Genomic DNA, 25,102 nt, shown 5'->3' on the forward strand with positions numbered 1-25,102 from the left:
GCTTGTTGTCACTTAAGGGTTCGTCTTGCATTCGGGGTCGTCTTGGATTCGGGTTTTTACGGTATATACAGGACGACGGGCATTCTTGGCCAGTGTCTTTTTTTCCACACCTGTTTTCAAGATGAATCAACACCAACTAAAAAAGCCCATTGTCAAATAACCTGTGAAACTTTACAGAGAATTTCGGTTAGACTAATGGTTCCTGCAGAGGTTAGCATGTTCCCAGTTCATTAGCGTTTCCTTTATCTCAGTTGACACTAGGAACTCGCCGCACATCATTTGGTTGTAGCTTGCTTGTGCTCTTCGAACGCTAGCTGAATATGCACTTCTCTTTGCTTGTTTTAACAGCCTGTCAAACAAGTGCAGCCCGTCTCAACTTGGCCTTGTCACTTTCCAGGTTACAATACATGTGCAGTACAAACATCTGTGCTGTGTGTAGTGCTAAGTCGTTCGCCTCCCCTGTCCCTTCCTTGTCTCTGCCCCCAGCCTGTTCAGCACCCTGCTGCAACTCCTGCAAGACGAGGATCCCAAGATCCGGGACGAAGCGGCCTCAGCAGTGCCACTCGAATGCCACGAACAGCTGGTAGGTACGGCCCCTGATTGATTGCGATATGGGACGGGAGAGTGCGTTGGTGGTGAAGTTATCCACTGACAGCAGTGTAATCTCAGCTGTGGCGAGAATCGAGTTGGCCGTTTATTAATGTAAAAGCGTTAAGGAGGGACACTGCTCTGAAAAATTTCTTAGTGTTGCTGCTTTTTTCCCACTGATTTCAAACATGTCATTATTTTTTGAGTCAGCCAACTAGTTCCCGAAGTAATTAGCCGTTTTGGGGGGAACAACAGACAAGACAGTGTTAGTCATAGAACTGTAATGTTTACATTTTCCAATAAGGACCCTTGGTGAGTGCAATAAGACAATGGTTTTTTTTTATTCACCCCTTGGAAGTGATTGTACAGCTCATTAGACTTTGGTAGCACCAGTGGCAAGGAACCATTTTGAATGCTTGTTTCAAACAGCAAAGTTTAAAACGCTGTAAAATTAGTTGCAAGCGGTGCATCAAAAAAGTGGTTCTCTTATTGAATTCACCAGGGTTTCATAGTATTTGAAAATATAAAGATAACAGTTTTATGACCAACACTGTTTTGTCTATTGTGCCCCCAACAATGACTAATTATCTCTAATTATCTTGGTAACTAATTGGCTGATTTTAAAAAATAATGGCACATTTGAAATCAGCGACAAAGAAGCAGCAAGGCTGCCAAGTTTCACAAAGTTTACTTATAAATAAGAAGGAATTGTTTTAAGAGCCATATGTACCGCCTTAAAGCTTGTGAGCAGACTTGAGTGCACTGAGGAATTTTTTTCCGGCAACATACTGGACAGTCAATAGACTTCAATGACTGCAAAGCAATTCTCATGACCCGAAGTTGGGCTCTAGTGGATCACTTTCCATTTAGCACATCAAGCAGTAGTTCTTATCCAGATATTTTTGCAGTACTGCGGAATTACCGTATAAACCGGATTATAGGTCGACCCGGTATATAGGTCGACCCCCTACCTTGAGGTGGGAAAAGTTGACAAAAAAAATAATTCGGCACAGAAGCGCACTCACAATGTCTATACCGTATTTACTCGCGTAATCCTCGCACTCGCGTAATCCTCGCACCCCTAATGTGAGCCACCAAAACTTGGATTTTTTGGTTCCTCGCATAATCCTCGCACCCCCAACTTTGCAGCGGCGAAAGTTGCCTGCTCGCGAAACCCGCATGGTGCACGCGCTCTCCAACGCGCGCCCTCCCCCGCCGCCTCTCCGTTCGGCGGAGAGCGCTGTGTATCCAAGGCCATCCAGGCGCCTTAATAACCTGCATGGCTACTCCCTAACAGGCGCCCTAACACGCTGCTCACACTGTTCTTGAGCCGGTTTCGCGTGCGCGCAACTAGACGGCGTTCGCGCAGCCCGCTGTCGTGTCGTCGTCGTGGTCCCGTCGTTGAGCAGCAGCAGTCAGTGAGCCACTCGTCTCGCGTCAACGGTGGATAGCTCGCTGCCATTTTGAGAACTTTTTGATCTTTTTGTTTTGTGCTTGGTGCCGCTTTCAAATTGAAAGCGATAGAGTACGCGATCGAACACGGCAACCGCGCCGCAGGCAGGCACTTCGGCGTCACCGACTTGAACGTGCGTTACTGGGGTAGGGCACGCACATGACGACGACGAGATAGGGCGCGCGCCAGAAAGCAAAGGCGGCAATTTCATGATCGCTGATCGACGGGAGACTGTTTACGTTGCAAATAATATAAAATAAAAAGAAATAGCTGCTGTTGGCAACACTGAGCTTACATGTACAAAAAACTACCGCTACATTTGGCGGGATAGGCAGGAGGCAGATTGGCAACACTGTGCACCGGATTTTTTTTTTTTTTTTTCACATAATTTTCGCACTTCTAACTTAGCATTGACTTTTCCGAAAAAAAAAGTGCGAGGATTATGCGAGTAAATACGGTATTTATTTTCGACGCCCGTCCGTCACTGCCACTCACTATGCCTGCCGAAGTCACTCGCCCTAGCTCTCAGAGTCGTCCGAGGATGACTGCTTCGCACTGTCATCTTCCATGCCATCAGGAGCGTTGCTGATGGAGCACTTCCTGAATGCTCGTGTAACCATGTCGTCGGGCAGCGACTGCCCAGAGAAGGACACCCAGCTTGACACGGTCGCAACCGGCCCGTATAGGTCTTTTTGTTGTCGCCGGCTATCCACTCATTGTACAGTTCGCGGAGCCAGTCCGCGCATGGCCTCCGGAGCGATCGTGAGCGAAGTTCCTGGACGAAGTCCACCACTTTGTTCTCAAACTCGGGGTGCACCGCTTGACGTCCACGGAACGATCGGTTTCGGGGGTTGCACGCGCACAGCTTAGCTTTTCGGCGCCGCCAGTACCGCACACTTTTCTCCGAAACGCCTACCGTATTTATTCGAAAATAGGTCGAGCACGAATATAGGTCGACCCCCTAAAAATTGAAGTCGCCGAAAAAAAAAATAATATATTCGATTATAGGTCGACCCATACTTTTAAGAAAAAAACTTGAGGAAACTTTTTAAAACTCCCCTTTATTTACAACGCGGTCACCTCACTGGTCGGAGCCACACACTGCGTCGTCGTCGGAACTTGTGCCGCATGCGCCGCAGTTCATTACCTACCCCCTCCCCCGACTGGCTTTGAAGGCTGAACGGCCAATCCCGCCTCGCAGCGCTAACTGTTGAGCTTTGGTCTGAATATCTTCGCAGGACACTCGGTGTCCTTTCGCACGCTCCTCTTCCACGTGCAGCCGGAGTTTTTTCTCGAGAGCATCGTGCCTCCCACCACGAAACGCACGACGCAGTCCCCTACAAGCAAAAAGTTCGTCCCGCTGTTTCCGCCATCCCCTGATCAGCTTTTCATTAACGACTAACTCTCGCTGAGCGGCACAGTTGTTCAAGTTCTCAGCAAACAGGATCACCCGGCGCTTAAAGTCCGACGTGACATCGCGAAATGCGCACGAGAAAAACGTTGTGTGCGGAAATCACAACGAAGCAAACACAAAGAAAGTGCATGAAACGGAGAACGGGAGATAGTAGAGACAGCGAGCGAAGCAGGCAATGCTGTTCCGTTCACGAGGTGGCTACGCTAGGTGGCGAAAGTCACCTTTACCCCCAGTTTACCCCCACCTTGCGCTAGCCGTTACCGCCACTCCGAAGTCACCAAGCCAAGCCAATCTGGCTCTCTAGCCAAGTACGTAAGCTCGCTCGTGCGGTTCGGCCGCAGGTAATGCGCGATAGCCGGCAGTGACTGTGGGTGGTTTTCTTACGCTGATTGTTTTTTTATTTTTTCCTTTATTTTCTTGCCTGTCTTTGTTCTAGATGCTCCGCGCTGCCGCCTCAAATTGAGGAGCGCCGGGCGCGACGGAGAAACGGATCGCTCGGTGCGCTCGCCATATTTGATCACGACTATAGGTCGAGGTTCTTCGGTCACGATTATAGGTCGACCCTCAATTTTTAAGCACATTTTCGGAAAAAAAAGGTCGACCTATATTCGAATAAATACGGTAATACCCCTGTCACACGGCAAATCTAATGCCATTCAAGCTGAATGACATTAGCTGTTAATGACATTAGGCTCGGCCGTGCGGTTCTACTCGGCGAAACAAATGTCATTTGATTGTGATAGCGGTGACAATTAGCGAGCTCGCAAAACCGCAAAATTACATTTCAAGAGCATCTAGAATGTTTTCACACGTAACATTTTCTTGAAAAACGTAACAAAGGAATATTTTTTAAAAAATAAAAATAAGAAAACCATCGATTTAGGTGACATCAGTAGACATCACAAGCCGAGACAACTGCAAAAAATCCGGATTAGGGTAGCACGCACACTGGGGACGAGATTTTTTTTTTTTTTGTTAGTACTTGTTTGTCTTTCTTTATTTGAGCAACAACACAAGGAAGAAAATAAAAGTTTACTGACAGTTGAAACAGTATGTTTTGGTTTATTACTGAATTTTCCTGTCTAGTGATGCGCTACTGCTGTCGAGGCTACTCATTTAGCCACTAACTGAGGTCCCGGACCTCAGTTAGCCGCTAAATGTCATTCGCCTCAAATGTCATTCGGTATTCGAGTGTAGCGCGGAAATAATGACATTTAGAGCGAATGACATTTTCTCTAAATGTCATTAGATCTGCCGTGTGACAGGGGTATAACTGTCGTTGCGCCGCCATATTCCCATTCTGCTCAGTGACTCTATCGCCGTCAGCTTAAACGCCGTGGTGAACTGGCGTCGACGGCCCCCACTCATCTCGGAACACAGACGTACAGAAATGTACGCACGCACGCACGCACAATAGACGAGTAAAAGACGAAAAACTAGAGAAAAGCGAAATCAAATAAGGCCTGATAGTGCGAGAGAGCAGTCCGACTGGTCTGACACGAATGGCAATGGCGACGGACTACGCTTGCACATTGTTGCCAGACAACGATTTACATTCTGCCAATGACCGCTATATAAGACGAGGGGTGACTTTTGTGCGGATTTTTTTGGGAAAAAACTCGACCTATATTCCGGTTTATACGGTAGTTCTGGCGTGCACAACATCACTGTTGTCATCAAGAGAAACTGTCACGGATTTCGTTTCGTTCAGGGTTCCTGGAGTTCCTCAATGCACCAAAAGATGCACAGTTTGTTACCTCGTAGTGCGTCTCATTGCAAGGTGTCCTTGAATGACCTTGTCACCAGGAAACGTACAGTCAGGTATATCGCTCCACCCAAAGAAGAACAGAAGAGAATTGAAGCCTGTCCAGCTGTATATAAGTTGTGGTTACTGGTTACCGAAATTAATTGACGATTCATTGGTGATTGAAAGTATAACATTATTGATGTGGATTAAGACGAATTAAGGTGGATTAAGATTAATTGAAGTTGAATAAAGTTCTGTATTGTTTCTGGTAAAAACATGCTAACCTTTACTGTTCATTAGTGCCAAATACTTTGAAATTGTGAGATGCTGAAATTCTGAACCAGTGAACTTAGGTGGGCTAGTTGATGCATGATGCTACTTAGAAATACAGGGTGTTGCAACGATAACTGGAACACTTCAAAAATTTTTCCTGAGCGATCCGCCGCTCTGTTCACGCTCAAACTTCACACAAAGGTCGCATTTTGTGGTCTATTTTGTTTGACACCGGGAACAACAACGGTACTTACCTGTTTATTCTGAAAATAAATAAAAACGATTTTCGCCTATGGGAAAATGGCGGCGATTTGGACGTGCGAGCCCGAAAACCGGATTTTCTGATCGTCTGTTAGCTCATTTCTAGGTGCATTTTCTGATCGTCTGCTGCACCATTTGGCTCCGTACGTGAATCCCAAACGTGCGTTTCACTCTGCAGGTGGTTCCGTCGTTCCAACATCAACTTGCGCTGGCTCGCACGTCCAAATCAGCGGCCATTTTCCCATAGGCGAAAATCGTTTTTATTTATTTTCAGAATAAACAGGTAAGTACCGTGGTTGTTCCCAGTGTCAAACAAAATAGACCACAAAATGCGACCTTTGTGTGAAGTTTGAGCGCGAACAGAGCGGCGGATCGCTCAAGAAAAATTTTTGAAGTGTTCCAGTTATCGTTGCAACACCCTGTACAGCGCTAAAAATGATACGACAGGGAGAAACAAAAAACACTGCAATATTGGTTTGTCGTTTCTTCCTGTCGTATCGTTTTTAGCGCTGTTTTTCTAAGTAGCTGAAATTCTTATTGAAGTGAATATCAAATAGCATATCAGTCGATTGAATGTGTGGACATGCCTAGTTATTATTCCAAAATATGTATTGCCGTGGTTTTGCGATCAAGATTCCACTGCACATGTAAAGAAACAACTTTCCCGGAGCCCAGCCTTAGTGTCCCTAAAACAGCAGTGCACATAATTGAAAACTTCCATTCAATTTCAAAACCCTAGCTTTTGTAAGTAACCATGCTCATTTGTCTTACATAAGATTACCATATTTATTCAAATATAAGGCGGTCACTATTATAAGGTCTCATGGACGTTAAAAGCAAAAACACCTGTGTGTACAAGATTTCTGTGCACGTTAAAGATCCCCAGGGGGTCGAAATCAATCCGGAAGCCTCCACTACGGCGCGCCTCATCGCCTGCGTTGCGTCGGTGCGTTAGGCCCTCAATCAATCAATCACTATTATGAGGTGAGGGTGCAGTTTGGAGAGTAAAAAAAATTGCCATATATGTACATATATATGTATATATACAGGGTGTCCCAGCTATCATGCACCAAGATTTAAAAAAAGAGTAATGGCATAACTCGAAGAAAACCTAGTGCATAATGTTTGCAGTACTGTGGAGAAGTGTGCAGCATTTTTTTCGTTAATGAGACTTAACTAATTAATTGTAATTAATTATCTAACTCGAGAAGTACTGTCCTAATCACTGAAGTGTCAATGAGGCACTTGTAGGTACCCACGAGGGGCATCTAACTGCGGTACTTTCAGCGACGAACTAATTGCGTACTCATTTATTCTGACTGATAAAGAAAACCCGCGAAATATGAAAAATACCACGTGACGGTGCCTCCGCGCGCATTAGCGCGCACCGTAAAGCAATGCCCTCAAACAGGCTGCCGCTCAGTTAGCCAGAATGAAATAAACAAAATAAAGAAAGAATAAATCGCGACCGAGTTTGTGCCTTATCTGCACAGGCGCCTTGCGAATCTTGCTGCTGTTGCTGCTTCCATGCATGCCATTATCAAGGTGATGCGCTGTCTCTTCAGGCGGGTGACAGGCGAAGCAGTTGCTTTGAATCATCTTATTTGGGGACGCTACTTTACAATGCGCGCGGAAGCGCCGTCACGTGGTATTTTTCATATTTCCCGGGTTTTCTTTATCAGTCAGAATAAATGAGTACGCAATTAGTTCGTCGCTGAAAGTACCGTAGTTGGATGCCCCTCGTGGGTACCTACAAGTTCCTCATTGACACTTCAGTTATTAGGAGAGGACTTCTCGAGTTAGATAATTAATTACAATTAATTAGTTAAGTATCATTAACGAAAAAATTACTATCCGCTTCTCCACAGTACTGCAAGCATTACGCACTAGGTTTTGTTCTTGTAACACCATTGCTCTTTTTTTAAATCTTGGTGCATGATAGCTGGGACATCCTGTATATTGTAACGTGGCGGCGGAGCCAATGGCTCGAACGATGGTTGAAGGATAAGGAACGATCTATTTACAGAATTTACAATGCGGCCATAACAGCGCGCGCTGAGACCCAGCCACTTCTTCGTCGCCCTCGTCGTCTTCTATGATGAGCCATGGCAGTATGGGGCATTGGCCGTCTAGGTGTCCTGTGACCGTATATATATACATATATATATATACGCACACACACACACACTGAGCTAAGACTATGGATTTTGGAAAAAAACCTCGCCTTATATTCAACTAAATATAGTAATAACCGTCTGGAGATTAAGTTTACTAGGTCACGCAGCTTTTTATTGTTGTTAACAATTTCATCATCACCCAGTTAAAACTGAGCGAGCACTTTGACTCTGGCTAGTTTGTGTTTCATTTATGCTGTTTTTTTTTTTTTCCTTTGTTTCAGTTGCATCCTGTCCAGGCAAATGTGGCGGTAAAGGTAAGCAAAACAGATGTTCCTCTCCAGCCGTGTTAATTAAAAAAAAAATGGGCATATGGTTTTGAGAGGGGGGAAGCGAATTCAGAAAAGAAAGAAAAGTCAGAAAAGAAAAAGAAAGAAAAATGGCGCAGTTCGCACTAGCAGTGCAAGGCTGGAGAAACAGTTTAGCTGGCGGCCTCCATCCCTTCGTGGGAGACCCGGTTGTTGCACCTCACATGGGTTTCTGATCTTGCCGCTGCAAAGTTCTTTATCCGAGCGGCGACAAAAAGTGCCGCCCACGATTGCGTGTGCCCTTCATGTTGAAGCAGCGTCAGTGGGAAAAGAAGCTGCGGCAACAGCCGAGCAAAGAAATAACTGTCTGGGATCAGCTTCGCACTGGAGGGCGCACTGCCCAACAAGGGATCTGCAAGCGAGCATGGGGGGAAAACTACCGGTGCAACTCGAGGAGTGCAAAAGATCAATTGGACTGCACCGACGAAGAAAGGATAAACCGCTCTACTTCCTTCCCCCAAGTCGCTCCTCATCTATCTGGCGGTGAGAAGGAAGAGAAGAGCAGTGCAGCTGTTGGTGGTGAGAATCGCCTGAAACAACACCATCATTCTCATTCATGTGGCCACCCGCCGCGGTGGCTCAGTGGCTAAAGCGTTGTGCTGCTCAGCACGAGGTCGCAGATTCTATTACCGGCTGCGGCGGCCGCTTTTCTGGTGGAGGCAAAAAGCAAAAACGCCTGTGCGTACGAGATTTCGGTGCACGTTGAAGATCCCCTGCAGGTGGTCAAAATTAATCCGGAGCCCTCCACTACGGCGTGCCTCATCGCCTGCGTTGCATCGGTGCGTTAAACCTAAACAATCAATCATTCACGTGGCTGGCCAAAGGTAGTAAGGGAAGGTGCGTGCCAAATGATTTTTTTTTTTTCAAACGTTCACAGACCATGCACTCTGTACATATCAATAACCAGAGTGGAGCTGTAACAAGCAGTTACCGTTTGAGGTACTGCACGTGAGCCACCCATTTTTCAATTATCTCGATACCCATGTTTGCCATCACCATGTTGACGCTGTTATGACCGCACCACCCTTGCCCACTGTCGTTGCTTGAGCTGTGCGCACAGTCTTCGGCGAGGAGGGCTCTTTTTCGCATCCCTCTGATGAGCCATTCCCACTCTCCATTGTCGGTAGTTGGGAGAGTGGAGCTACGTCATCTGTAAACCCAGCCACTCTCTCACTCCCTTGCTTCCAACTCCCCTCCAGACTGTTTTGTTTCTGTTTTTTTATGCGTGCGCATTGGGTTGCACCGAAGAAGCCTTCTGTGTACATGGAGCTTTCCTTTCACCTTGCCATATAAAACCACTTTAAGTTATTCCTTTCATGGTCAATGATGTACATATGTCATCAATTGTATCTGGTTAATGTGGACTTTTAGGCAAGTTGGTATTGCATTGCTGACGAGTAAAGTGGAAAAGAGTACGCAAGGGACAAAGAAGGACAACAGAGACAAGCGCTTCTCTCTGTTGTCCTTCTTCATCCCTTGCGTACTTTTTCCGCTTTACTCGTCAGCAAGCACTTGCATGTTTAAAAAGTGCACCTTTTTCGACCATTTCTCTCGCTTGGCATGTGCTGCCACACTGCGGAAATACATGAAATTTATTTCTTGCGCCGAAAGCCCTTCTTTTCTTTTTTATGCTTTACTAGAGGTTGTGTGGCGGGCTGTCACTTGTGCATCCAATCTTGTGCGGACATGCAGCGGCTAGTTTCGGTTTCGTCCACCAGGTGGCTTCTCCCCCTCCTTGCGCCGGCAAAACTTTTTTAAAATTTTTCAAGTGTTACTCATGAATTAATCACGGGCACGTAACAACACAAACTTTTTTTTGTCACTGTATGGTCACCCTAAAAATATTACGGCAATTTTTTCTCGAAATACATCCACCCAAAGAATTCAAATCAGTAATAAAAACATTTGTCCTGGGGGGTAGCATTTGGCAAAAAAATTTGACCCTAAAAGGGTCAAGAGCCTTCCCATGCATAGGCAGATGAAATCAACAAGTTTGTGGGGATAAATTGAGTGCAGTCAGCACAGGAACGGAATAATTGGAGATCCATGGGAGAGGCCTTTGCCCTGCAGTGGGTGTAGATAGACCGATGGTGATGCTGCTGCTGCTGATGATGATGACAAGATACACTCAAGGGACTTGGGAAATGTTACATGGCTCTTGTAAACAAGGTCTCTTGTATGCAATCTTGCTTACATGGCAAATATAGGAAAACTAACCAAGCCGTTCCCACTCAAGTGTATCTTACAACTAAGTGCCTCCTGTGACAAGGTTTTGTTGTAATCAAAACAATATCCATCAGGGTTTCCCAGGTGTCCTGCCTACATGACAAAAAAACCTCTTTAAAGGAGCGCTTTAGAGAAAAGTGCGAAATTGTTCTAATGCTGAAAGCCTGTTAAAAGGTTCCTTTTTTTGTTTGTTGGTTTTTACGTTTTAGCACTTGTTCATGTGTGCGAAACCATGTGCCGCAAATAGTGCACTGCATGTATCATTTGCCATGAAAAAAAGAAGTGGGTTGGTGAATGCAGATTCTCTTGACGGAGATGCTGGCGAGCTGTGGTGCTGAGCCGAGCTGCTTTGAGTTCCTGTGGACTGAACTGTGCCGATCCTGCCCTTCTGCTTTGGAAGAACTGCAGCACCTGTTACGGCCCCTGTGAGTTCTCTCTTCCCTGCGTGATGCTGACCTGAAGGACCTTTGAAGCACATGTGGTGATTTGCAGGGTTGAGGAGAAAGTGTACTTAAATTTCAATGCTCTTTTATATGCAGAAAAAAAAATGGCTGGCTAAGCTTTCTGTGAAGTTCATGAACAGTCTTGGCTGGATAGGGTAACAGGGTCTAGTTACAGAAGTATCTCGATATGAGTGAGTGGGTGAGTGAGTGAGTGAGTGAGTGAGTGAGTGAGTGAGAGAGAGAGAGAGTAAGTGAGAGTGAGTGAGAGAGAGAGAGTGAGTGACAGTGAGTGAGTGAGTGAAAAACTTTACTGTGATACGATTCTCGTAGGGTCACGAAAAAAATTCCTATTAGCCAAAATTCGTATCACCAAAACGTATCCGACACTAGCTAAATTAAGAAAAAATTTGCAGTGGCGAAAGTTTGAGAAATGATTAAAGACAAAACTAAATCTGCGTCTCTTTCGTGCCTTGGTTTCAAAACCCTTGCAACTTCCTCAAACCAGCGTTCACTGCCCGGTACTTTCTATTTCAGTGTGGGCAGCCTGTTTGAGCAAGACGAAAGCGGCGTCTTTTTGGAACCACTCGTGGTCTCCCTGGTACTGCGTGATGGCGTTCAGGTAAGCGTAACGTGCGTCTGCAGAGCGGTATTACTGCAACTGGTTCTGCTGTCACTAGCAGGGGTGAGACATCTGTGCATATTGCGCTGTTCTGATACAAATTTGTTTTCCTGCACCAGGCGGCTCCAAAAGCTTGAAAATTGCAAAAATTGCGCCAAACTTCTCCAAAACAGTCTGAGAGTCAAGGATTTCAACGCTTCTGTCAGTTTAAGTGGGCAAAACTGCTTACTTATGGCATAACTTTCCAGCACCCCAAGGTCATGCTGTTTGTAAAGGTTTAATTGATGGATCATTCAATAAAAGTCCTGCATAAAATTGTCCCCAAGATTGTAATTCCAAAAGTGACAATGTCAGGTTGCACTTGTTATATTCTGAATGAAGGAATGCATGAATTTATTGTTAGCAAGGAAAGGAAAGACCATCAGCAGGTGCAGTTTGTCTCACCTAAAGGTGTTTTTAAAGTTTTGCCATGGAAAACCATTACAAGGTTCTCTAGAAAAAATACATATGTGTACTGAGGCAACAAACTACTTGTGCAAGTTGATTAAAAAAAAACAAAATTTCGGAGTGCTGTATCTCCTGAACGACATCACTTGGCGCCGCTGTCTTGGTGCAGTGAAGATGTGAAAACATGGCTGCTGGGCGAAGCAGTTGCTTGTGGTTTCAGGCAGAGTGCTCTTCGCCGATTGCTATCGTGGTTTTTGTTATGGGGGTGGCGGGGTTTACATTTAGTCGCTTGATCTGTTGCAGGAAGTTGCACGACTCGAAAGATGGGAGTTCATCAAAATCAACGTAATGCCTGCAAATTCGTCGTGTTTCGCCCTTGAGTGTGAGGCGCGGTGCATGCTTGAAGTGAAATTTCGGACTCATTGAGTGTTATAAAATGCCAAGAGGGAGGTGGCTAAACATACCAACGTTACTCAAATTACGATCGTAGTGAACATGCGCCTTGAGGATTGAAATGGCAGGGCAGGTGGGGTACGACGACTGCCACCCCGCTTTGCGCAACTTTTGTTGTGGCTCTGCACTTGTGCATAAAGCCCAGTCTGGGATTAAAAATATAACAATTTCGGCACTCACATGATAATAAAAATGCCTTACGATTGCTTAGTTTTTCCATTCGGTATTTTAAACGGCACTCCACGCTATCTATGCATAGAGCCTTTACTAAATCTATGCAAGAATTTAAAAATAATTTGTAATAAGGTAGTGCAGTTTGTACCTTGTGATACTCTGGTAGAAAAAACTCAATTGAAAAGCTGTTTTGGTGTTATGTGCGTTCAAAACCAATTGAAAAGCACACTTTTCCCCCCTCAGTTGCCTCAAATTTGATTTTTTAGGCTCCTAAAGTGACATAATAAATGTCATTACCTGCTCCAAATCAAGGTTCTTCTGCTCCAAAATCGATATTTCGCTGCTCCAAAAACTGCTCCCAAATATGATTCAGCTGTCTCACCCCTGCACATGCCGTTACTTCTTCATTCACTGACCAGTAGCACAGGTGTCGCAGGCAATTCCCCTGGCACGCAGCGTCAATTTGCTTTTCGCGGGGCAAAAGAAGGCCTAAGGCCTGGTGCCTTGAGTACATACCACCTGCTTGTGTGGTATCAACTATTATCTAAAACCCTTCTTGTAAGTCTTTGAATGCATGTCCCTGAAGGAGAAAGTGTACGACAGCTGCATCTTACCGGTCCTCACCTACGTGGCAGAAACTTTGAGGCTCACTAAGAGGGTTCAACTTAAATTGAGGACGATTCAGCGTGCAATGGAACGGAAGATGATAGGGGTAACATTAAGGGACAAGAAGAGAGCGAAGTGGGTCAAAGAACAAATGCGTGGTAAGGAAATATAAGTAGAAATTATGAAGAAGAAATTGATGTGGGAAGCCATGTACTGCGAAGGCAAGATAACCGCTGGTCATTAAGGGTAACAGAGTGGATCCCTAGAGAAGGCAAGCGCTGCAGGGGGCGGCAGAAAGTTAGATGGGCGGATGAGATCAAGAAGTTTGCGGGGATAAATTGGTCGCAGCTGGCACAGGACCGGGAGATCCATTGGAGGTCCATGGGAGAGGCCTTTGCCCTGCAGTGGGCGTAGACAGGCTGATGGTGATGAAGATGAGTGCTGGGCCCATCTACGTACATTTGGCTGTATGATACTGCATGAAACTGATGTGAGCACACCAGAAGAAAACACAATTCTTGTGTGTGTATGGGGTAAAAACTGTGTTTTTTCCCTCAACACTGTGTCACTTCCTGTGTCGTTATGCTTTGCTGTGGCAAAACCGAGCACCCTCTATGAATCAGTCCGGAAACTACATGCTGCAGCAGACTCATTTGTATGAGGTCATCTGTTGGGCATGTTGTTCAAAGACAAAGACAAAATGGCTATGCAAGCAGCGACTTACTACTAAATTGTCATCATGGAAAGTGACATAAGTGTGTATGGTATAGCTACGAAGTGAACGCAAAAAAAAAAGACAACAACGGATTTGTTTTGCAACTTAAAAGCGTCAAAAGTGCGTGTGAAATTTGAGCTGCTTATGTTGTGCAAACTGCACCGCACCGTGGTGTGCATTTCTTTAGGGAGCAAAGCAATGGAGGCAGCACTCACACACTCACTGAACACACCCCCTTACCAACCTTGTAATTGGATTGCTTCAATGGTGTCCCACAAAGTTTGTACACCGCTGCCATGCAGAGCTGCGTTCTTTTTAAGTTCGAATTTGCATTTCCATGCTTGGAAATAGACGACAAATTGGCCGTCATTGCATCCTCATCAATTGTCGTCATCACAATCAGCCTACTTCAGGTCCACTGCAGGACGAAGGCCTCTCCCATTGACTTCGACCTGGTCCTGTCTTGCGCTGCCAGAGTCCATTCTTGCTCTCCGAACTTGATTTTGTCTCTTCATCGAGTCAATGGCCTTCCTCTTCTTATAGCCCTGTCTCTTGGTATCCTCTCTGTTATCCCCGTGGTCCACCTGTTGACAGCTTGTCTCCCTACATAGCCAGTACAAGTCCGCTTCATCATCTTAATTTGAACTACGATATCTTCTACTCGAGTTTGCTGCATTCTCACTGTACATATTATTGGCACGCTCTTTCAAGCGCTCATTGATCTACCTAGTCTGCTCAACATTATGAGATAGTGGAAGTGTGTGCAGCTTGATCTGTGCAATTAATCCATCAGTTGGTGAAACTTGGAGCGCGATTTAACAAGGACGACAGAAAGAAAACACAAACACAAACGCCTGATAAACACAAGCACAAGTGCTTGTGTTTAAGCACAAGTGCTTGTGTTTGTCTGCTTTTTGTCGTCCTTGTTAAATCGCGCTCCAAGTTTCACCAATAATGCACGAACTTGTCCAGCAGTCTGTTCTGCTGTAATCCATCAATGTTGACGTTTCTTTTCTTTTTCTTTCTTTTTTTAGCCGTTTTTTTGTTTGTTTGTTTGTTTCCTTGTCGGGTGGTTTTTTTTGTGTTGCCTCGTCTTTTCTTTTCGCTCGCTTAGTAGATCAATGTGTTCATGTAGTCTGTCTGTTTTGGGCGTCTTGAACCGCTCTTCTGAAAGAGGACACCGATTTCAGACAGTGTAAAAGAAGACTCCTGTGCCCCTCCAAAGGAGCCTAGATCCATCCTGACTTGCTAAATCTTATTGCATACATCCACCCTCAAGTTGACAGTTTTGGTTGTCAGTTTAACAACCCACATAAAAAAAAAAATCCTGAGCCCCTTTTTTTTAAGAGAAAGACGGTTATAATGTGAAGCTGTCTCCCATGCAAAGTAAGTCTAAGTTAGTTAAAGTTCAAAATCCAAGCTGCTCCTACCGGGTCTTAATAGTGCAATCAGGTAGATGTTGGATCCGTAGCGTGAGAAACACTGGTTCAATTCGATGACGGGAAGTGTTTTTTTTTCTTCAGGCGCTTGAGGTGCCTTTGCTTATAATCAGCATCGTTTTGCAAAGCCCGCTGGGTAAAGTTGGCTTTCCTGCTGTGCATCTTGGCATGACATCGAACACCATCACGGAGGCATGGAAAGCTCCGCTTTTAAAAAAAGGTGTTCCTGGTTAGGTTTTCCCTCCCCAGCTGCATATGCAAGATTGATATTCCACTTCAACCTGCGCCAGCAAAGCCAAATAATGGCATTGGATAGAACACCGAAATCGTCATTTCTGATGAGGAGGGATTTTCAGGCACTGCCAACACTTACGCCGACAGCAGAGCAGAGAGAATGAGTGAAGGCTTGGTGTTCTACAGTATGGTAACAATCTTTTAAGGGGGCAGTTGGGTCTTTAGGGCCAAAAAACGGTCAAAAAAAGCGTTTTCTGAAAAATGGCATTTTCAGCCTCCACGGCCGTTTTTCGATCGGTCTGTAAATTTCCTCATTAAAAAGCACCATATTTTGTTGTTATTATATTATAATAGCATTCTAAAGTGCACTCTACAGCTCAGTTAGCGCATAATTCGATGGTGAAACGGCACTTTTCTTGCAATGCAATGCTAGCATTTCGTCCTCGGATATCTTGGCACCCAGAGCAGGTACAACTGTACCTCTTTTTGCTTCTGATACCGAAATGTGTGGAGAATACAATGTTGGAAACAAATTATTCAAATGGAGGTTTTGGAAAATTATTATTGTGTTCAATTGGCACCACCTGCGAGCCATTTCTGGCAGAGCGCGGGAGGAGCGAAGTTCACTGTGTTGTAAAACGACCAAAAGTAGCTGGATCAAAAACGTTCTTCCTACGTTGTATTCTTTAGTCATTTGTCTGCCTAGCCACATGGTAATTGCCATTCTGTATGGAGTGCTTATTTTGTAACTGTGACCCAAAATAATGGCAATTAATCATTAATTAACTCATAAGAATCTAATGGCAGATTTGAAATAAGCACGAAAAACTCTATAATGCAGTGCAGTTTCATTTAAATTGGTTGGTAAATAAAAAAAACAGCTCTAAGACCAGTCTGCCCCCTTAAAAAATCTACCGTAAAATTCCGAGCAAGCGCCCCCCCTCAGCAAGGCGGAATTACCGGCAAAGTGAAGGGGGGGCGCTGTCCCGGAACGGCACCGAAATTCAAGATGGCGGCGACAATTGTTTTTACAAAAAAAAAAAACGCAGTGCGCGTGGTTTTAAACTTTCATTAGGAAGATGAACTTTATTACACAAAAGATGTTACTGATAGTTACTTTGGAAACCATTGGAAAACTTAGCAGCAAAAAAAAAAGTTCGCAGCACTCTGCTGCCTCAGTCTTCGGGTGCCACGGCTTGATCTTACTGCTGTTCGTCACTTTCGAAACCATCGAAAGGCTCCTCAGAGTCTGTAGCAAAAAACAGTTCGGCGCACTCGTCTTCCAGTCCGCCCTGGTCTTCTGGCACCACGGCTCCGACATCTGCCAGCCCGCCGTGCAGGTCGCCGTCCTCGGAGCCATCGATTACGTTTGCAATGCCGCACCCCTTGAAGCAGCGCGCCACAAGGACCTGCTGCCGCGACGGCTTCTTACAGTTGCCTTTTGACGTCATTTCACCATCGCAGGAAGTTCGCGGAAGTCCGGAAGGCGCTTAATGCCTCCGCAGATTCCTCAGGCGTCCTCTGGCTCTTGTTCATGGCGCGGCGCATTGCAATGCCGAACCGCTGCTTCCAAACCTGCTTATGTAGTGGCTGGAAGCTACAAAGTTACCTAACTGCATGCTGTTTGCTATTTTCACAGCCTCTTCAGACAGCAGCCGGTTGCTAACGGCGCGTCCCGCGCTTCTTTCGCGCTCTAAGTACTCGAACAGCGCATCGTCCACGTACTCGCTGAACACTGCGCCGTTGCTTAGCTTCCGTCGAAGTTTTGCTGCAGGAGATTGTCGAAATTGTTCACCTATTCACGTATGCGCTTTCGGTCGAGCTTGAACTGTCGAGAGGTCTGGTGCACGTTTTTCCCGTGCTCTCGGTGCTATCGGATCACCTCTATTTTCTTTGCAACTGTGTAGGAATGCATGACCTACCACTGCCAAAACAAAGAAACAAATGGCGTGTAGCGTTCGGTTGAAGCAGATTGGATTGGATTCTTAGACTGGCTCCAGCAAGCCAGTGTTGCCTGCACGTGGTGCGTGATAACTGCGCGGAGGGAGGGGGGGGGGGGGGGGGCGCTTTCCCGGAATGGCGCGGAAATTTGAAATTAGCACTGAAGTGGTGGGGGGGCGCTTGCACGGGTGGGGGCGCTTGCTCGGAATTTTACGGTATTTGGCATGACCGGAGCAGCGCACCATGCCTGTTCAGGGCCACCTTGTGCTAGTGCAAGAGGCGCAAACGCAACAAAAATAAAAAGAGGAAGAAGAGGACTGTCGGCTCGATCAGAGCTCAGTTGTTTTCACAGCAAAGGAGGCAGAACTTGCGCAACGTTTCTCTTGTAGATTACATGTGGAGTCTCGTGCATGACGCTTTCCACATCGGAGAATATCATGGTAGTGGATTGGAATTGTTCCTCCCCATGTGTGTGCGTTTTCTGAAAAAGCATAAAAGAAGCATCTGAAACGAGCAAATGAGTTTCAGCACAACACCAAGAATGATCCTAAGCAAATCAAGGTGTCCAAACAAAACCCAAGAACAGATTCCTGCTTATGCACATGCTGTCACAACTCTGGACGAATTTGCACATTTATTATTTTGTTTTTCAAAAGAATAATAATTGCGAGGGGTTTTGGACTGAAGTGAGTATTTTTTAACCAGAGCAATTTAATCGATTGCCGCATCAGAGACCGAAATTTACATCTCGGGTAAGCTTCAGTAACTGCTATTCGAAAGAAAATTAAGCTGAGCTCAGGGCGTTGTAAAAACTTTTCTGTTGCATGAAACAAACACAGCCACAAATGTAAATAAGTAGGCCTTGAGCTTATTTGATGGTTTGGAGGCAACTCCTGCTTCTGAACTACAGTTGAACCTCGATATAACGAACCTCGATTTAACGAAATTCGCGATATAACGAATTTTTCAAGTTTCTATCCAAATTTTGCTAAATCCATGTATTTTTATCTCGATTTTACGAAGTAATTTCGTGCAGCGCTTTCGATTTAACGAAGTCATGGCGAGAAAAGAAGAACGAAATTCCGGTCGAGGCACGTTTTATTTTGCCTCTCAGAGCCAACATTGAAAACATTCATTACTCCCATTAACTCTTAAACGGCAAAAATGCAAGAAAAGCGGTGAATTATGCGGTTGACAACAATTAAAAGCGATGAAAGCTGCTCAAAAACCGCTAGTGGTCATGGACGGTTTAATAGTGCGGCCACCATTTTGACGGCTCCATCGTTGCCTACGCCAGCGCCCTCTATGCTTGGGCGCTTGGGCTGCCGAAGCCTATTTCAAGTGTTTTTTTCTACGCGTCCTTGCTCATGGTGCGGCTGCTCTAGGTTGTGCTTGATAACCACATTAATGTTTTGTTCGTCCATCATTAGATGAGTCTTATAAGCAGCATGAGCACTCCAAGGGAAAGAAAAGTGTTCTGAACAAGAGCCTGAGGAAGTGTCGGTGAAACCGAAGGCCACCAAAGTGATGGATGCCATCGACGTTCTGCGGAGGCACGCAGGAACACGAGAATGTTTAAAAGCAAGCCTTGTTTGCGCTGTCAGCATACGAGCGTCACGTAAAGTCCACCCTGGTCAAGAAACCCCAAGCACTGCTTACGGACTTCTTCACTACGTCTTGAACATCGAGTGCCGGTGGCAATAAATTGCTCTCCGAACGTGGTCAAAACGTGTTGATTAGAACGCTGCGATGCGGAGAAATCCGTTTCTTTAGGGCTCAGCGGGCATAAAAGTAATTGCTTAATCAAATTTGGCCAGAAGATATTTAATGTAAGCTTTCCGCTTTAGCGGGAGCACGTAAGCGCTGCTCCACAAAGTAAAAGCGGTCCGTGTGTACTCCGCTCAACTCTCAATCATGGCTTTATCTCGAGTGTGGTGGTTTCATCGCGCGCCCGTACTGCAGAGCCTTTGTGCATGAAAAAAGTCCTTCGAAAGCTTTATAGCACCCTTCCGCAGTTGGCCCGCCGCACCCCTCAACACCACGCCTAAGCCTACCACCGAACGGAAGAAAAGAGGCGTAACTTCGAACCAGCACCTCGCTGGGGCGAAGTTCACGGGGCATGGACGCGGGTTCAATTGACTAACAGCGGCGTTTAGTAGTGACCGAAATGAAAAAAAGAAAAAGTGGAAACCTAGTCTGCTATCACATTTAAGGAGGCGTTGCGGATAAACCACTGGTTTTACGACGACACAAACTACTGTCGGCTACCCGAATTCCATTGCCAAAGTGCTGAAGCTCTTAATTCACACAATTTTCGCGGCCAGTTTTGGTACAAATTTCGCTTTAAGTGGAGAGAGAGAGAGAGAGAGAAAACTTTAATGAATACTGAAGAGGTTAGCCCCACAAACGGCGGGGCTTGCTACTTGAGATGGGGGTGAACATAGCGAGGTGAAAAAAAAAAGAAAAAAGAAAAAAAAAAGAAGAAGAGGGGAAGAAGTGCGCACCAACAATGAATAAGAGGGAGAAGAAAATAAAATCAGTTCGGAACGTAGAAAAAAAAATTACAGCACTAGGAGAAAAAATGTGAGGATCCCAAGTTTAAAGAACATCGGTTAGTCCCGTGTCAGACAGAAAAGTTAAGAGAGCCTTTGTCCCTCGCGCCGCGTCAGCGCGTCAGTTGCACTAGAGTTCTTTTAGCTGTTTCGCGTTGAGTTGTATGCTTCGAGCAGTAACACAAGACATGCTGTATGTCGTCTCTCACAGAGCACACAGAGCACAATGGCGAGTCCGCCCAGCCTATCTTAAAAAGAAAACTACCAGTGAAGGCAACGTTCAGGCGTAGTCGGTGAAGGACACCCTCAGTTTTCTTTTGCAGACCTCGCGGAAACTGGAAATTGCACTGAGGGTCAATCGCGTGCAGAGGCAAGGGTATCTTAAGAGGGTCCTGCCAAGCTGATAACTGCAGTTTCCATCCAAGCGCATTCACGGCCGTACTTCCGTCTTGTCTGGAATACGGGATTCCAATAGACACAAGCAGATTGTGCGCCTCTTTCGCTGCTGCGTCAGAGATGACGTTCCCCTTGATGCCGGAATGACCTGGTAGCCATTGAAGCGAGATGCGGTGCCCGTCTCGTAGCCCTAGTGTGTGCAATGCGTTTAGCTCACGCACAAGTTGGCCGCAGCGGTGGGATGGCTTCATCAGTGCTTGCAAGGCAGGCCGCGAGTCGGTAAAAATCACCCATTGTCGAGCGGGACTATTGGTGATGTGAAGGAGTGCCGCCCTAATAGCAGTTAACTCAGTGAAGGTGGACGAGAGGTAACTACATAGCAGTTGTTTCTGAGCGATGGGCAAGGTTTTAAAACCTCAATAACTGGTTAAATTAACTGTAAAATCAAAACCTCGATTTTACGAAATTCTCGATTTAACGAAATTTTCGCCCGCAAGTACGACTTTGTTATATCGAGGTTTAACTGTATAGGGATTGGTTATGCCTGGAGTTGTACAGTAGTAACATTTTGATAACAATTCATGTTGCTTGATTATCGTCTAATTACTCGCAGTACCTACCAAACCAATCTGAAAGCTGCTCGAGCACTTGTGCACCATTTGTCGAATTGGTACGTTGCCTTCTTTAGCGGAACCATGAAAAAAGTGGAGCCACTCAAACAGAACTGGCATGTACTTTTCGGTCAGGCCTTTCACTGCGTTTCACTGAAGATTGTTGGTGGTGATAGCACTGAGAGTGAAATTCCCCACACGTCACAGCACTCAGCTCGTCCCCTTCTGCCTGCAGAAATCCCTGGAGATGGCTGCCGAAAAGGGGACAGCCATGACGGGCTCCTTGGTGGGTAAAGCCACGGAACTGACCAAGCACCTCGGAGCAGCATCCGAAGCTCTGGAGGAGTTCGCCGCTCAAGGCGGAAAATCGTCCGGTGAGTTTAGCCATTTTGCGGCACAGTGCACGCTCTTGTGCCTGAGGTGCGCGTTATTACAGTAGAAGCGCGTTGTAGCGTATGTGTATACAGCGTAGACCGCTTATAACGCACGTCGTGGGAGCTGCAAAGATCTGTACTGTAAGCGGTAATGTGCTATACACAAGACACGCACATATGCAACCACATCCCAGGCTACCTTTCAATCATTCTTTGTTTGTCGTCACTCAGCCGAATGCTACTTTAAAACAGAGGTACCGTCTTTATTTCGTTTTTTTTTTTTTCTTCATCAGACACTGCTGCACGGTCTTACAAACCGCGAGCGGAGCTTTCACTTATACTTTGTGTTTATGCTTCGTGGGATCTGCATTTCTTAGCATCTAGAAGAATGGATGCTGCAGAGACGGGAGCAGCCTGGCTTATGCAGGCGAGACAACATCATAAGAATGTCTTGGACTTCTTATTCATCACCGCCTTGTGTTCCGATGCCAAAGGCAGTTGCTTATCAGCACAATGTACAAGGTAGTGGAAATCTCCAATGTCGCAGCTCGCTATCTCTAGAGGTTTGGAAAGGAAAAGGGTGTGGTTGCTTATCTGCACAAGGTTGTAATTGCAACAACTTACCACGCCTATTTGTAGAAGGGGGGGAGAGGGGGGGGGGGTCTACCATAACCATGCCTTGATAGATAAAACTCAGTCTACTATTTCCCACAATTCTTATGGTCTCATTTCTTTTGCTCTGCTCTGCCCCATATTCATTTGTCACGTTACACCCTCGGTCAATGGAAAATAGGGCTTTGTGAGTTCATCTCCTCTCCTGTGAGCAGCATTGTAAGTGATTTTGTGGTCTTCTCATCGGCTCGCAGGTGTGAGCCTGGAGGTTCTGGGCAGGCCAAGGCTGCACCACGCTGTCACGATGCTCATTGCTCGCGCAGTCGTCGTCGAAGGGGCTCTTCCCAAGTGCACGGACGATCCTGGTTTTGAGGATGCGGCCAGTGTTGCCAGCGAGACGCCATCACAGCTGAAGAAAACAGCTGCGGAGCTCCTACTTGCTAAGACGAGACTTTTGGATCTGTGGACTTCGCTGACCGTGGGGGATTAATTGAACTTTTTTTCTCTAAGCCATACTTGTGCTGCCTTGGTTCTCAGGAGTCGTGGTCAAGTGTTGTGCTCCAAAGCTACTATGGTGATTTGAAAATTGTGACCACACCAACCAGCCCTTGAGACGGAAAAAATGTATCCTGTGCTGCTGTGGAACTGTGTCCCTTGTGGCAGGTCATACTCGGACCGGTGGTTATTTTTGCATTGCATCACACTGTTGATTGTGTGTTGGCGTCACACAGGCAGCATGGTGTGTTGGCGTTTTGTGCAATCGGGCATTTTTGCACACAAAGCTGTGTGCTCAAAATAAAGGTGTGATCTCTCCCCTTCTCTTTAAAGCTGTGTTGGATTTCACAGTGTGCACTGTACACGCAGAAAAGACACTGCCACCAAGCCAACTTCAGAGCGGAAGGAAGCCAGGGGGCAGACTGGTCTTAGAGCTATTTCTTTAATTTACGAACCAATTTTAATGAAACTGCACAGCATTATGGAGTTTCATGGTGCTGATTTGAAATCTGCAATTGGGTTTTTTGCGAGTTGATTATTTTTTTTGAGATAGGGTTGCCACCTGACCGGTTTTTGACCGGCCCGACCGGTTTTTTAGGCAGCGGGCTGGTTGCCGGTCTGTACCTAAAACCGGCTGGCATTGGCCGTTTTTTTGGCTATCATGCCGCGGTTATTCCTTTTTGGTCTTTTGTAAGCGTCAATACAGCAACTATGATGATACATATGGGACGACAATCTGTGCACAGACACGCGAGCCGAGAAAATACGTAGCCGAGCGCGATTCCTGTGATGGAAGGTGTGCAAGGGGAGGAACGACGCAACGAAATGCCGCCGGCGCGGCCAGCAAGTGCGGTTACTTATCAGTGCAGCACATTCAGAGCAATAACCAAAAGCTCAACCACTTTCAGTACAAATGTTATGTTGATTTCTCTGTAGGAAAACAGTACAGTAAATGGCATTGTAGGGCAAAAAAAACGTGGCTCCTTTTTTCCAACACAAATTCGCCCTTTATACCACACCAACTACCCGAAGGGCCGGTTTTTTCTTCGGGAAAAGGTGGCAACCCTATTTTGAGATAATAAATGATTAATTGCCTATATTTTGGGTCACAATTAGAAAATAACCGCTTCGTACAGAATATCAGTTGCCACGTGGCTAGGCAGACCAATGACTAAAAAATACACGTGGGATGAACTTTTTTGATTTACCTATTCTTGGTCGTTTTACAACACACCGCTCTGCCAGAAATGGCTCACAGGTGGTGTCCGTTGAATGCAATAATAATTTTCCGGGCCCTGCAATTGAACATTTTTTTCAAACATTGTATTCCGCAGACACTTAGGTATCAAAAGCAAAACAAATTACAGTCGTACTGCTCCGGCTGCCGAGTTATCCGCTGGCAAAACGCTTGGTTTGCATTGCAAGAGGAGTGCCATTTCACCAATGCGCAAACTGAGCTGTAAACTGCACTTTAAAATGCTATTTTCAATAAAATACGGTGCTTCTCGCTGAGAAAATTTGCAGGGTGATATAAAAATGGCCGTGGATGCAGAAAATGCCATTTTTCAGGAAACGATTTTTTGACTGTTTTTCAAACGCAAAGACCTATCTGCCCCCTTAAAAGGGCCTTGAAGACGAACTAACTTTGGTCTGTTTTTTTTTAAAAAACTAGCCTTTCGTAGCTCACTCAGCCCTGTAAGGTACGCTATTTTAAACGAAAAAAAAAAAACTCAAGGAATGATGAGAAAGTTTTAAACTTCGCTCTACGGTGGTGAAATGTGGGCTGGCACTAAAAACATTGTAGTCAATGTGTTAACTGCACATTGCCATTCAAGTGGTACAATGAAACGGAACAAGATGCACCAACAATGGTGGCCAGTTGCACTAGCAGGATTCCGCGACGTCATAGAGCAATCGCCAGAAAGTGCAAAATGAGTCCTCCCCTGCTCCGTATGTTTTCCCTAATATCTCTGTTATTTGTTTGAAGTTTCACGTAAAATTGGTAATATTGTTATCGGGACAAAGTGATGTTTTTAATGAAGTGAAGTTGTTCATTGTCGTTGGTGCCCCTTTAAGGGGGGACAGTGCTCTTGAAACAATTTCTTTTAATTTTTAAGTAAACTCTGTGAAACTTGCCACTCTTGCTGCTTCTTTCCCACTGCTTTCAAACATGCCATTATTTCTTTAAATCAGCCAATTAGTTACCAAGATAATTAGACATAGTTAGCCATTCTTGGAGGAACAATAGAGAAAACAGTGTTAATCATAAAACTGTAATGTTTACATTTTGCAGTACTATGAACCCTGGTGAGTGCTATAACGGGATCATTTTTTTGATGCACCGCTTTGAACTAATTTTACAGCTCATTAAACTTTGGTGGCACCAGCGGCAAGGAAACATTTCAAATGCCCATTTCAAACAGCAAATTTTTAAATGGGCAAAGGAGGCAGCTCTAACTGAGGTGCCTCCCTCTGCATTGCATTGAGCTTCGCGAGCCGTAAACGCAGCTGCATTCATCGTTTTTCAATTTACTTCCGCTCCCTTTT

The 25,102-nt window shown here is 45.5% G+C and overlaps 1 protein-coding gene across 1 annotated transcript in view; it reads left to right on the forward strand.

Moving 5' to 3' along the window:
* The window catches only part of LOC144148380 (tRNA (32-2'-O)-methyltransferase regulator THADA), a 156,679-nt gene extending 133,798 nt beyond the window's left edge, over positions 1–22,881 (forward strand). The window contains exons 26-31 of the mRNA XM_077679922.1: positions 487–583; positions 8,135–8,167; positions 10,745–10,869; positions 11,422–11,506; positions 21,310–21,448; positions 22,315–22,881. Of these exons, the coding sequence (XP_077536048.1) occupies positions 487–583; positions 8,135–8,167; positions 10,745–10,869; positions 11,422–11,506; positions 21,310–21,448; positions 22,315–22,550 (715 nt within the window). The 3' untranslated portion in view covers positions 22,551–22,881. The remainder of the gene's footprint in view (positions 1–486; positions 584–8,134; positions 8,168–10,744; positions 10,870–11,421; positions 11,507–21,309; positions 21,449–22,314) is intronic.
* The last annotated feature ends 2,221 nt before the right edge of the window (positions 22,882–25,102 follow it).

This window comes from Haemaphysalis longicornis, unplaced genomic scaffold (genome assembly GCF_048455015.1).
Source record: "Haemaphysalis longicornis isolate Haplotype H1 unplaced genomic scaffold, Haemaphysalis longicornis Haplotype H1 scaffold_8, whole genome shotgun sequence".
Taxonomy (NCBI): Eukaryota; Metazoa; Arthropoda; class Arachnida; order Ixodida; family Ixodidae; genus Haemaphysalis; species Haemaphysalis longicornis.